Consider the following 14,908-nt stretch of genomic DNA (forward strand, 5'->3'; position numbering starts at 1 on the left):
CCTGATCCAATGACCTCCTCAATCTTGATGAAGGACACATCAATCTCCTTGGCAAATTCTCTAATAGCTTCATTGGGATCTTCATAGGTTGAAGGATCAATATAATACTTCACTCCAAGTCCTGCAGTGGAGGAGACAGGCCAAAACATCACCAGAATCAAACCCTGAGAGACACAGGTGTTAATGAGTCCTGAAAAGAGACAGGCCCTTGCCATCTGTTGCTTAAGAACTCTTACCTCGTGAACTGATATACTGCTGCAGGCGGTCTGTATATGGAGTCTCTCGCCTTTTACTGCAGGATATAAAGGAAAGGTAAGTTAAAACACACACAAGTCTCTCATAGGATGTTGGGATAGGCTTTTCAATGCAAGACTCAGAGAATCCTTGAATTTAGGGATAGAATACGGGCATTAAGATCCTGCCCAACTCTTGGCAACCAGTGCACGCTTGTCTTCTACGTGCTAGTTTTTACACCACTGTTTGAATCCCCACTTTAGATATGACAAATGATAGAGCCTCCAGCCTTACCCTGAAAAAAAAAAATTACAGTTTAACATTACTGTCCTGGAAGTTTTCTTGGTATTCAGGATAAATTTGCATTTTAATTTCATTTAATTATGACAAATTATTCTTTTCAACACTAATCTAAGCCATCTTCTGTGATGCCTTTTAAGTTCTTCAAAAACATTCTAAGAATTATTTACTCTAATGTTTAATTTGTATAAATTTCCGCCAAAGATTAAATCATCTTTAACTTCCCTCCTGGTCTCTTAACAGCATTTACTTTTGACTATTCATTTCGTAAGTATGGTACCCAAAACCAGCCACACAGAGCCAGAAGGACAGAAATCTGTTCCATGATGTGATTTTTGAATGTGCAGATCAAAACAGGTGTGGACTTTATTATTATAATATTTATTGTATACATGCATCTAATTTCCAGTAAACATAGGTCCTTCTCAGCATAGGCATTTCTCAGAATTCATTCTCCTCTTAAACGTGTGTGGTTCAAGCAATTTTTTCCCATATGATCTGGTTTTTTTAAAAGTTTCATCCTATTCTTGGTTTGCTCTAAACATATTTTCCATTTTCAAGTTACTTCCTTTGTTCCCACAGTGTTAATAATTTTTTTGCAAAAAATGTACAATTCATTCTTTTCTAAATCATATTAATTAGACTAGATTGTAAATCAAACTCTGTGGTAGCCTGTAGTATCCCTGCTATGTGCATGGATTTGTGTCAACTCATATGCTTTGCTGTTTCAGCACAAGACCTTCTAGCTGCTGATTCAATTAGCATCTGAAGACAGAGTATCATGAAACATTATGTTACTTTACTAACATAACTAATTCTGTCATTCTAACAGGTAACTTCATGTATTACTTGTCAGGCTTACTTCTTTAAATTCTGCTAAGATTGCAAAACCACAGATAGTTCTACCTTCAAAATCTGTTCTGTGGTAGAAAGAAAGTGGCTTTACTGGAGGCCTACACCTAAGAGCTCTAACTCTGCTGTTGCATCTTAAAGTCAGGTCTACATTCATGGGGTTTTTTTTATAGGTTATCTGACATACTAATGGTCTTCCATCATTAAAAAGAAACCCAATTAGCTAAAATAGGTGTTTCACATTGTATATTGCCTGGAAAATGTGAAACCAAGTTAAAATTATAGAATTTGACTCTACAGATATTCAACCTTTTAAAGAACTACTCATGTGGTGTTCCTCATGTCCTACATCTTCAAACTTACTTTTCTTATCAAGGACAAATTTAAAACAGAAATTTGGTAACTCCACTTTTTCTGAAAAACTGTCTATTAATTGCACATGATAAATGAATCTATTTTTTATTATATTTTCTTTTATGTAGATACATTTACAGAAACCCATTGATGTCTTTCCCTGACACAGTTTTGGTAAGATTAATTTATTCTGGGTTTGGTTTATTTTTTTAGAAAACTATATGCTTTATTGAGTTGTGCACATAATATCACATTTCCAGCTGTCACAAGAAATGGTATTTTTTACAGTTCAAAGCTACAAAAGGAGGCAACAATGCAAATGTAACAGTACATGATAATTCTTTTCTTTCCAGAAAGAAAAATATTAAAAGAGAATGTACACAGAAGGAGAAAACAAATGTAGAAAAGGGAAGAGAACAAAAAAGTAACTAAAACTAGATGTCACCTTCTAAAGTTAAATAGTTCATACATTTTTTTAGGTCAGCAGAAAAAGCTAAAAAGTCCCTCTTGTGCAAAGGCAGAGAAGAACAAAGATACAGAAATCCATTACTCACAATCTAGGGAATTAAGTTCAAACTTCAGTAAATTCAAGGAGTGGGTAATGACTGTTTCTTTACTTCAAATAACAAAACTCTGTTGTTACTTTTGTGCCTCTACTTCCTTTTCTCTGTCTTTAAAATTTCTATCCTTTTTTGCCATAACGTATTATCTCTGCATTGACTTATATGCCCTTTTTTCTTTCCAAAATGGAAAGTGGTATTTGCTTTCTTTAACTTGTATTTTATGAATTAGTGTTCCATGGAACCGTTGGGGTGGTACAGATTTAATTCTTCAGCAAATGAGCTATTGCCTCTTGGTCCTTGGTTAAAGGGTATTTAGCACCTTCTAAATAAGTGTATCTAAATACTTACCCCACTGGTCCTTCTTCAATACATTGTTTCATTCTCCACTTGCTTGCCTAAAATGTAAGTTACAGTCCCTTCTTTACAGTGATGCATTTAAATACGTTTTGAGCACCAGCTTTAAAATGCTTTCCTTGTGTTCATATTGCTAACTAGCCAAATATGAGCTAAGTACATGAGTAGTTTACCAAAGGAGAGGCTCCTCAGGAGTAATGGGGTAGGATCTCTCCTTAGTTAGAAAATGGCATCTTAAGGACATCTGGATAAATGTAGATCAGGCTGTTTCCCTTGGGATGGGGTTATGTAGCAGGGGTAAGAAACTTCCACTGTCTGCAGTGCACATGAGCAGGTCAAGGAATTCACCTCTTGAAGATGATGGCAAGGATGGCAATGGCAGCAATTACCAAGAAGGCTAGACCACCGAGCGCTGAGCCCACGATAAGCGGCAGTCGGTCCTGCACCATCTCCGAGCGCTCCCCTAGCAAGGAAGACACATGCATACACACACACAAATGCAGAGGACAGGAACTGTTAGAGTTTCCCTTCTACTCAACTAGGTCTCACCCATAACTCCATCCCTACCAGCCCTTTGCTTCCCAGGCTACTGCTGGCAGTTCAATGAATGCTTGACTTGGTTATCTCTTTACCCCTTCAGTCACTGTGCTTCTCCAGTGCCTTCCTTCCTACTTTTGAAAACCAGTGCTCCCTCTGAATCCACTTTTCCTTCCCTTGGTCCACTGACACCTGACTAGCCATTTAAGTACAGCTCTACACCTGGGCTTTGATCCCATTGTCCCCTATTAATTTAGCTTGTAGATGACATACATGAGTACCTTTGATCCAAACTAAAGAGTATCACAAGGTAATATGTTGCTCTCTGCACGGATTGTGATACTGCTGGAAGGCAAGCTTCTGAGTATATGTCCTGTGTTCCACCTGTCTTTAAGACTTTCACAGAGCGTTCAGCTGTAAGGCACCCTGGGACAGCTGGAGACTAAACTACAGCAGTGTATAGTGCTTTGTACTGTAACACCCTCCGAAAGAGAGTTCTGCTGACACACTGCTCCTGCTGGTCAGAGGTGCAGAGGCAACAAGGAGTAGGACTGGGGAATATGGTGGTAGTGTAAACAATACGCTCTGACAGCATAAAGCTTCTTTGAGTGAACAAATCTGTATCTGCAAATTATGATATACAGAAATACAAGTTGAGTAGGAGTGTCTGGCAGCAGTCCTCCAGAGGATAAGCTAATAGACTCAGGGACACACACAAGTGAAAGATGGTCACATGCAGATCTGAGTACAAAATGGTAGCACTTACCTCCCACTGATGTCTGGAAATACATCTTTCCACTGTATGGGCCATAGCCCACTGCTGTTCTAGCTCGTACTTGGAAGGCATAGATCTTGCCTGGGCTCAGATTTGATATGGTGGCCATGTTGGTTTCACTAGTCAAGGTGAATGAATTACCCTCATCTTCTGCCTGCAAATGTCAGTGACCGAAAGGAATGTGAGACTTCTGCCCACACTGCTTAGTCTCCTCATCAAAGAACGCTGGTTTCCATGTTGGCCCAATATTATTTGAATCTGTTACAGAGCCTCCCAAGCAAACTGCTATTCCAGACCTGACTTCTTTGCATACTGCTCGTTGCTCCTCACTGCTGCTTTTCATTCCCTTAGGCCTGGGCTTCCCACAAAGTTCTGCCAAAGACCCTCAGTCCTGACCTAAACAAGAGTGAGAGACAAAACTACGGTGTCCTGTGGTTCCTTGCTAAGCATATCCATAAAAAAAGATCTATACTGTCCTGAAATTTTGCTTTCTACAAGCTCCAAACTCACCTAGAAGAATCCAGAGCAAGAACACATGTAACACTACATCCAGGAAGCTGCCAGACATGTTATTACAAATAGCAGGCCCTTTTACTACTAGAAAAACAGTACCCCTGCACAATCTTGAAAACATATTTATGTGAAAAATCAAGAATATAGAATGGGAACTTGTCTGAAAAGCCCTGCATACCTCTTCCCCTCAAATCAGCTGGAATGAAAGATGTGAATGGAGAACAGCTTTGTATTTGCCACCTGGTAATTCCAGCACATAGCAGGTAACTGATATCTGCCACTTAGTGAATGAAAGAAAGTATTCCTTCTCCCAGGATTTCTTAGAGATGTCTGTTCAGGCATAAATGGGGACACAAGACTTTCCTTCACAAACACACGACAGAACGTTGCAGTGAGTCCAATTCCATTATACACATTTGGAAACTTCAGGTCTTTCCACTGTTATCTGTGTCAGCTGGTGCTAAACTTACGATTGTTAGCCACAGTTTTTTAGCTTAGCTACAAGTATCTTCTCTTTTTTTATTTGCATTGCCCCTAGATGGTTCCAAGTTGGGATAGACTGATGTCAGATGAAGTGTATATTATGAACTTCTGGTTTTGCTACAGATTGTTCTTCCCTCACAATTGAAGCATTTTTCCCTACTTTATCAATCCTGATCCAGGGGTGTTACCTCCCAGACAGAAGATTTCCCTGTTCTCTTTTGCATAACCGCTATACAACAATCAACACTGCATCACTTCCTGCTTACCTTGTCGAAGTAGCGTAGCTGGTAATCCAGGATGATCCCATTGGGCTGGTCTGGCTGAGGCCATGATAGTGTGATGCTATTAGTAGTACGACTCACCTGATGCATCATAGGGACAGCAGAGGGGACTGGAATAAAAGAGAGGAAGGAGAGAATGAAAAGTGATAAGCTTAACAATGAACTATAATTGAATATTCATTATGATGAGTTAATAAATTAGGTCAGTTCTTCCTTTAATTTCCTGTAATTTACATTATGAAGTACTTTATAAAATAACCAGAAAAAATCCAGGCATAATTCTCTCTACTGGGAGATATAGTCACTGACAACTTGGACAGAAAGAAAATGAAGAAATCCACATCCAAATGATCATGCACAGGAATTATGAAATTATCTATATTGAGCTGGAATATTATTCTGATCTTCAAATCTGCAATTTTTCCATGCAAGGTGACAAGGTGTTCAGTGACACTGCCTTGTTCTAGGAGCACACTTGGACAAACAATGTGATAGTGGTCAGAGCAAAAGCAGAGCACGCTATTTCTCTTCTGCTTCTCCCCCAGATCATCATTCTTTTTCTGGGGAAAAAATCAAGTATAGGCTACCAGAGTAATGGAGGCTTTTCACTACCAGATCATGATTGCAAACCAGAAGACAGAGGCAGATGAGAACACGGATGTGTTAAGGAACAAACTTTGAAGCGTTCCTCAGTTCAGTGGTCCCAGTTCAGATGCAGATCATAGAGAATGAAAGCCTCTCATTTTCACAGCCTGATATGCAGCCTTGTGTTCAGACTTGCTCCTGGATCTCAGATCAATCTCTGTCAGGACTGTTGCCCAGATGTTAAAACTACCACTGTATTTGAGACTCTCAGTAACTCTGCAGGCCACTGAACCACATAAGTCCAGTCTGAATGGGCTTCTAACTATCACGACTGCCTGGAACCACCACCTAAAGGTCACTGTTAAGTGTGCCTGTGTGGAAGCTTCATATATAGTTTTTCTGTCTGTTCTTAAATAGCTTGCTAAGTTTCTGTCTTTTTGTGAACAGGCCAGCCTGGTATACTATCCAGATGCAGCTGTTAGCTCTCTTGATTCCAGAATGATATTAAGTGCTGTGTCAGATATTAATTATTGTAGGAAAATGTCAACTTCCCTTTATGTAGAAAGAAAGGAACTGGACATCAAACATAAAAGAGGGCTTTGGAAGCATAAATCTAAACCAGAAAGCAAGCAAGAACTTGTGTCTACCAATCTTAGAAAACTTGATTGGCTATTCTAAAACTCTGAAGTTCAGTTCAAGAATTTGAGACTTGTGTAATTGCCATTACTTCTCATTAACCTGAAACTCATTAAATCAGTAGGAAGGAAACAAAATGTTATCTTGAAGATAATATGATTAATGATTTCAAACACTGTTCCCTGAATTAAAATTAAATTACAATGAGAAACAATCCAAGCTACTATTTGGGGTAGTTTTGCTTTTAATTTTTTTGTCCTCCTAGAGGCACCATTCACACGTTCTGAACACAACAGAAGTACAGAACACCTACTTAACAGCAGGCCCTTTCCTGAAGTAGTTAGTTCTTCTAAAAAATGTTCTCAGAGCAAGAAGGGAGATGAATGGTTGTTAAAGTCACTTGCACATGAAGCTTTCTGGACAATGAAAATCCACTTCTACAGAAAGCATCCATGAATTTATACATATGCACACATATGAATACTCTCCAGGTTCATGCAAAAGCTAAAAGAATATGAGTTTCTTCTTAGGAAGAGACATGCAAACAAAAATTTCAGGATAATTAAAAGTGTATCTTTCAGCCTACCAGCTCTGTCCACAAAGCTCTTCTCTCTACAAGCAAAATCTCATGTTGCCAAGAAACCTCCAGGTAGGCAGGTAGGGAACTCTAATTTTCCTAATGGAAGTAACATTTTCAGCAACATTTAAATTTTCCTGAAAAAGCTTGCCAATGATAAGCTGCCACCTAACTCCACTGGTTTTACACAATAGACATAAAATTCCTCCATGAGAGGAATGAAGCAGACATTTGGCAAGTGATTAAAAACTGCAGAATAGCATTTTCTCCCTTCATTAATTGTGAAAAAGATAAAAGGATTGTTTTTAATAACAAGATAAAATTAATTCTGAAACACGTAATTCAAATGGGCTCCAAACAGTTCAGGCAAGTGGGAACCAGTTAAAAATGTAAACGAAACAAAAATGTAAGAGTATAAACAATAAAATGCTTTCTCTCATCCTTACTCCTTTTATTTCTTACAATTGCTTGTCTTTCAAACAAGATTGCAGAACTGCTTCACCTGCTAATGACAATGTTGTGACAAGGATGGAAGACAGCAGCAATTAACCATGATCATACGTAGCATTTCAGACACAAATGAATACCACTGTATTCAAAGTATAATGTTAAAGAGAATGGGATAACTTTTGATCAAGACAGATTCCACTACATTTTAATGTTGTGAAAAGTTTAACTACCTTCTGATAGGACACAAAGCACACACAGGGAGAGGTGCAAATGTAAATACACAGCTACACTGCCAGGGAAGAGCCCACTTCCTTCTAGTTTTGAATGAAGATTTTGCAGAACAATTGGAGTTAAATCTCCCCTCCATTCCAGTCCTTCCACCTCTTTTCATTCCTCTCCTTGCTACCTCCAACTGTTATTCTTCACACCCTTCTAATTTCTTCCCAATCCACAATTTTTCCCCTACCTGCAAGGAATACTCAAAGTCAACTAGCGACGTTTGACCTGCATTTTAGTTAAAACATATCCATTCTGATGTTAATATGTACTATCAATTTTCAGCTACCCATCAACAGGTTATCTTTTGTCAATGGTACAAAGACCTGAGCTGGCACTGTATATAGTACATTTAGGGACAGCAAAATTTGCACCAGAACAGTGGTACTTTACACAGATGGGCAGTATGCATAAGCAGGTTACAACCGAGTGGCTTTACCCAGAATTAAACTATGTATAACTCTTGACCATGCTCCACAGCGTTCTAGAATGTCCCTATTATCCAGGTATGTCCATCACTCAGGGTAACTCGGTAGGGGTGGGCGGGATGCCCAGGATAATGCAGTCTGCTGTATTGAAAATAGCAATTTCAGTGATACGTACCTAATAAGCAGATACTACTTAAAGCAAAAGCCTAAACCAGTAAAAAAGCTCAGTAATAAAAATAGCTATGAATCAACACAATCTTTAATCTACCTCTCTGAGACAGAGTTCAGACTTTGACACATGTTTGCTTCTCTTTTAAGGACAAAACTTACGAAACACTGGCCAGGGAGCTCTCCCACCACCTTAAGTATAAGAGGTATCTAGATTTCTCCTTTGAAAATTTTCATACTAAGGTGATGTGAATACTAATACTAAGGTGATATGAAATGTAAACACATTTCTGGGTGGAATAAAGTACATACTTACTGTCAGAAGTGTATGATATTCTCCCAGTGGTAATAAATTAAGAAATATAAAGTTCAAGGTTTTATGTCTTAAGACAACACCCAAACTACTCTACCTCTGCTGCCACAGAAGTGCGAGATGGGTGTTTTCCTTTGTATGCATGCTGACTATTAAAAATATACATAACAGAACATTGCTTTCAAAGCTTGTTTCATGTATACAAGTGTCCAGTTCTGTGTTGATTTATCACTTTTATTCATTTTGCTCTTTTCACATGGGGTTTATAAATGGAGACATGCTACATCTGTGTCTAATTACAGCTGAAATCACAGGGCCTGATTCAGTTCAGTCTGGGCAGTTGGACTAGATGATCGTTGTAGGTCCCTTCCAACTATTGTATTGTATTGTATTGTATTGTATTGTATTGTATTGTATTCTATTCTATTCTATTCTATTCCATTCCATTCCATTCATTCACTGAGTGCAAACAATGTATTGTGAGTTCAGACCTCTAAGGACTGACAAAGGACTGCTTTTTATATACTATTTATAGAATAGCAAATGTATGGGAAATTCTTGCACATATAAAAACTAATTAAAGCTGTAAAGTAGTCCAAACACCAGTTAAATACAGCTCCCAGACTCTAATTTTTGTGGGCTGTCAGTTGCAACTCATTTACATGGCAGGACAAATTTTTTCCAGGTAGCAAATAGGGATGGATTCAAGATATTTTGAGTACCTTGAAAATGCTACATTCACTGACTTACTAATGTTTGACAAGTTTCTGCTGTTTTCTAATAAAGCTGATGTCCTTGACTGTAGTATCTGCTCAGACCAGCAACACGTACCTGCAAGCCTAAGAATCTACTTAAATCAACAGACTAGGTAAGGAAGGAATGTGAAGGAACTGCAGACTAGTATAACAGTACATGGCCATCCCCACTTATGCAGAGCACAGGCAAGTGCCATTCTCAGGAGACCATGAACATCTCTGGCATGTGACATTCAGTCCATATTCCATGCAGATACCCATGACAGGCAGCTGAATCCCATTCCCAGTCAATACAATCAGTGGAACCTAATGAGTAATTTGGCTCACTCTAAAACGAAGACCCAAGGAGCAATTCAGTTGCCCATATGCTTGAGAGGCCCCTTGTATCCATTCTTTCCATCACCCAGATGGCATTCCAGTAGGTTCTGGGTCTTCTACTGCTCCTATGTCCTATCTGCTAGCCCTGAGCAGATAGATGTCTTGGCTACACCAGGGTGTCTCAGATGGTCTTAGATGCTTAGACGTGAAAAACTGAATGGAGCTGAGAGTTGACAGCTGGAAGTAGCCTCACAGTCAGAGGCACTGATCATCAAGGGGGACTTCAACCACCCTAATATCTGCTGGAGGAGCAACACAGCAGGGCAGAAGCGATCCAGAAAGTTCCTGGAAAGCATCAGTGACTACTTCTTGACCCAGGCAATACAGGAGGCACCGAGGGAAGGTGCCCTGCTGGACCCCATGCTCACAAACAGGGAAGGGCTCATTGGTGATGTGAAGGTTGAAGACAGCCTTGGCTGCAGTGACCACAAGATGGTGGAGTTTAAGATCCTGAGAGGAGTGAGCAGAGCAAAAAGCAAGCTCACAACACTGGACTTCAGGAGAGCAGATGTAACTCCCTCAGGGACTTGCTTGGATGAGTGACATGGGATAAGGCCCTGGAGGGAACAGTGGCCCCACAAAAGCTAGTTAAGGTGCAAGGATTACGTCCTCCAGGTGCAAAAGTGCTCCATACCAACAAACAGCAATTCAGGAAAAAAATGCCCAGAGGCCTGCATGTTTGAACAAGGGGGGGGCCTAGCTAAACTCAGCAGCAAAAGGAAGTACACCGAAGGTGGAAGCAGGAACAGGTAACCTGGGAGGAACACAGAGGCACTGTCCATGCATGCAGAGACATGGTTAGGAAAGTCAAAGCCTACCCAGAATTGCATCTGGCAAGGGATGCAAAAAGCAGGACGGGCTTCTCTAAGTGCATAAGTGGCTAAAGGAAGACTAGAGAAAACGTGGGCCCACTGCTGGGTGGCACAGGGGACCTGGTGACACAGGACATCTTCTTCAAATCAGTCCCATGAAGCAGTACATGCTGGGGGCTGACCACCTGGAAAGCAGCTTTGCAGAAAGCATCCTGGGAAACCTGGTGGACGCCAAGTTGAACAGGAGACAGCTTCTTGCAAAAAAGCCTAATGCTATCCTGGGCTGCATTAGGAGGAATGTTGCTAGCAGGTGGAGGGAGGTGATCCCTCCCCTCTACTCAGCTCTGGTGAGGCCACACCTGGAATCCTGTGTCCAGTTCTGGGCTCCCCAGTACAAGACAGACGTGGACATACTGAAGAGAATCCAGCAAAGGGCCACAAAGATGATTAAGGGACTGGAGCATCTGTCACAGGAGGAGAGGCTGGGAGACCTGGCACTGTTCAGCCTGGAGAAGAGAAGGCTTGCAGGAATCTCATCAATGTGCACAAATACTTGAAGGGAGTATGCAAAGAGGGCAGAGACAGGCTCTTTTCAGTGGTGCCCACTGACAGGCCCTGAGGTTGCAGGCACAAACTGAAATGCAGGAGGTTCCCCTGAACACAAGGAAACACCTTCTACCTTGAGGCTGACCAAGCACTGGAACAGGCTACCCAGAGGGGTTGGGAAATCTCCCTCCTTGGAGAAATTCAAAAGTGTTCTGGACGTGGTTGTGGGCAACCTGCTCACGGTGACCCTGCTTGAGCAGGGCAGCTTTGAGAAGATGTCCTCCAGAAATCTCTTCCAAGCTTAGCCATTTCTGAATCTGACCAGACAGCTGAATCACTCGCAGTAGTGACCAGATATCCACGGACTACAACACCAGTTCAGACAACTGGCTCACAGGTCCTGTCTTAATTGGAATTCAAACTAAACCCTCCCAGGGCCTCTGTGTTCTTTCTAGTTATTTATGGGGTTTCTTCCCCTTCCATCTCACCTCATAAGCTTCTGAAAGCATCCAGTGACTCTCTCATTATATTTCACACCGTTTGATCAAGCTTAGCTATGCCTCCAATATCCTCTAATATGCCTCTATATTCTCTAATAATAGCCCCAAATCTACCACTCTCACATTTTTGTTTCTCCTTCGTTATCTCTTCAAGTATCCTATTATCATCATATTCTTAGCCATGAAGACCTTAGCTTTGTTCCACGCAACTTCCCACATATCATCTTCAAGGATGATCAGTCTGAATACAGCATGGAAATTCCCTTCTTTATGTGTTTAATATCTTTATTTTGAAAATGTCCTATGTCTTTTCCAGAGACTTCAATTTAGTTCTGACCCTTTCTATAAATACCTGAAAATCCTTTAAAAGTATCTTGGGTTGTCTTCTGTCATAACCATGTACTTTACTTCCTGTGGATAAAAAGTGCTTTAGAAAGGCAAATTAGTTATTTTCACTTCCCTTACCTCTATTATTACTACTTTTTGTGGGTGGATTCCACTCATGCCTAATAAACAGGAAAAAATCCTTTATGCCACAAGGTACCATGTTTTACTATGCACCTCCTATTTCTACTTGCCTAATAAACAGGAAAAAATCCTTTATGCCACAAGGTACCATGTTTTACTATGCACCTCCTATTTCGACTTGCTGAAAAAGTTTGTCTTCATTTAAACAGTTGCTGGAACCTGAAAACAAGCACACTCATTCTCTGCTCATGCAGAGATAGGGCATAGTCAAGAGAGAAACTGAAATAGTTTCTTTTTGTGGAGTGAACATAGTAATTTAGGCATTGGAATGAGCTGTCCAGGGCAGTGGTGGAGTCCCCATCCCTGGAGGGGTTTAAAAGTCGGGTTGAGCCAGCGCTGAGGAATCTGGTGGAGTTGAGAACGGTCAGTGTGTGGTTGGACTAGATGAGCTTCAAGGTCTTTTCCAACCGAGATGATTCTGTGATTCTGTGAAATTTTTATTAAGTGCCAGTCACAACTGGGCAAATCTGCTGAAGATGGCAAAGTTGATCAATGTCACTAAGGGTAAAATTAAACCTTAAGAGTATTTTTGTTGTTCCTAGGTAAGAAGAAAACAATCCACTTACATTCTTGGGGACCTCTGGCAAGTGCTCAGAGTTGGCACTTAGATCATAAATAAACAGTTTGTTACTTTGAAAACGAATGTAATTCATTCAGAGGACAATAAACACAGAGCTCACACTCTACTTGCTTTATCTTCTGGTTTTAGCCTGGCAAAACACAGTAGTATGTAGCTTATGATATCTCTCTTTATTCCTTTCCTGTTTTGATCAAAAAAATGCCTTGCCTGTGTTCTTCCTCTTGCCAACTAAGTCTACTGGACTCTTTTGTCTCTCTTTGGAAAAGCAAACATGTTCAAGCAACTCATCCATTTCCCTTCATAATCTTATAATCACACTTGGCATTTAATCTTTTCCTCTTCTCACACCATTTCACCTGAAAACCTTCTGTCAGGTCCTCTTAAATTTCCTGGCACTACCCATAACTGTCCTTGTCCCCATTCAGCCTCTTACACAAGCCTCCAGACTGTCTAGCTTTCATTTCTGCAGTTCTACCGATTTTTGGTATTGCTAGGTCCCACTGCTCTGAATCGAACCGAGGTATGTTTTCACAGGTACAAGGTCACATAACCTCATATATCTCCATTAACTCTCATAATGTCTGGATTGTTAAAAAATATCTCCTTGCTTTTAAAAGTCTGCATAGATTTGCTCCAACATTTGAGCCTCTGCTGTCTTTATCTCTTCCTCTTCTCTCTAGGAATGTAACAACTGCCTGGATGAATAAGTTTAGTACTATGTCTCTGGCAACAGACATTACTACATGCTTCAGTGGAAGGCGTAGGAAAGAAAAAAGGACAGGTACTTACAGCTGTGCACAGAGAAGGTTTTTTTCACAGTCCTTTAAATGACAACCTGACTTCTGTCCTGAGACATGAGAAGAGGTATTTGTTTACCCTGATAAGTACACTTGAAAATGTTAAAATAATCATTAAAATTTTCATCACTTTAATTTTTTTGGATTGGATTTTTAGTCCTTTGCTTTCTTTGTGACAGGTTCCCCTCTGTGAAGAAGCATAACACCACTACAATTTCATAATAGCCTTTCTTTATGCAGTTCATGCTATCTGGAACAGCCTCCCAACATCTTTCTATATATCCTCTCACCTCTTTATGTATACACCCTCAGCACTTCAAACCTGAGCTGAACCCAATTCCCTTCTCTCTTGTCTTATCTCTGGACAGTTTTTTCCTTCTGGTAATTTGCATATCATATTTGCATGTTGTACTATTACCATCCAAACAGGTTTTATTATTACTATACAAACAGGTTTCAGATGCTTTTTGCTATAGAAGGTTAAGTCTTACTGTATTAAAGGGAGTTTTCCTGTTCCAGACCTTCTTATTCTGTCTTCAGACACACAGTCACTGAAGAGTAGGAAAATCATAATAAAGCTACCATGGAAAAATGTGACTGTGTAACCAAAGGATCCTATTATACTTTGAATCAGGGCTAGCAGACTGTTAGGGGTAAGCAAACTTAGATTAACAGTGTTTTGGAGACAAAGATGAAGAACGAATAGGTAGCAGGGGAAAAGAAAAAGAAAAGTGGAACTGTTCCAGCACAGAATATTGCCTAAGATACCTCTTAACAAAGGAGCAGGGGATGAGGAGAAGGATTTTTTGGATCAGCAACTGGAAGAAGTGCGAGAACTCCAACTGATGTATGAGTAAGCAGAATATTCAGAAACTGCCAGGTCTTTCTTTGGTTACCTTTAATTCAATGGAGAGAAGTTTTTGCTACAGCCATTTATTCTGAAAGCTTATCTTTCTCCAGTTTACTTTTCTTATACCCTTCACACCTTCCTGTCCCCTCCTTGTCTCTTTCAGAACATAAGATCCTGAAATGTCCATCTCTGCTGTTATAATATGAATAGTAATAATAATAATTGTTATAATAACACAACAATAACAATAAGCCATGCTAAAGTGAAAAGCTGCTGAAGGGACTGAAGAGACAGGGTATGGATGAGACAGGCCACATGATGGAGGAAGCAGAGCCTTGTTAGTACGAGCTGTCACTATGAATCAAGGGCAGCTCATCTCAAGCTCACTCCTAACGATCTTGAGGAAGAGCAAGAAAGAAAAAAAACACAAAAAGAAGCCGTTCAGTACACATTGTTGTTAAGAAAGTTGGCCTCCCTTTAAAC

General features: G+C 40.2%; 1 protein-coding gene across 4 annotated transcripts in view; it reads right to left on the minus strand.

Annotated features, from left to right (window-relative positions):
* The window catches only part of LOC141937644 (ephrin type-B receptor 5), an 85,799-nt gene that overhangs the window by 19,673 nt on the left and 51,218 nt on the right, over positions 1-14,908 (minus strand). For all 4 annotated transcript variants that reach the window (XM_074855660.1, XM_074855640.1, XM_074855650.1 and 1 more), the window contains 5 exons: positions 5,232-5,356; positions 3,961-4,123; positions 3,006-3,120; positions 237-292; positions 2-121 (listed from right to left, as the gene is read on the minus strand). In XM_074855660.1, coding sequence (XP_074711761.1) covers positions 2-121; positions 237-292; positions 3,006-3,120; positions 3,961-4,123; positions 5,232-5,356 — 579 coding nt within the window. The remainder of the gene's footprint in view (position 1; positions 122-236; positions 293-3,005; positions 3,121-3,960; positions 4,124-5,231; positions 5,357-14,908) is intronic.

The sequence above is a fragment of the Strix uralensis genome, chromosome 2 (genome assembly GCF_047716275.1).
Source record: "Strix uralensis isolate ZFMK-TIS-50842 chromosome 2, bStrUra1, whole genome shotgun sequence".
NCBI classification, from domain to species: Eukaryota; Metazoa; Chordata; class Aves; order Strigiformes; family Strigidae; genus Strix; species Strix uralensis.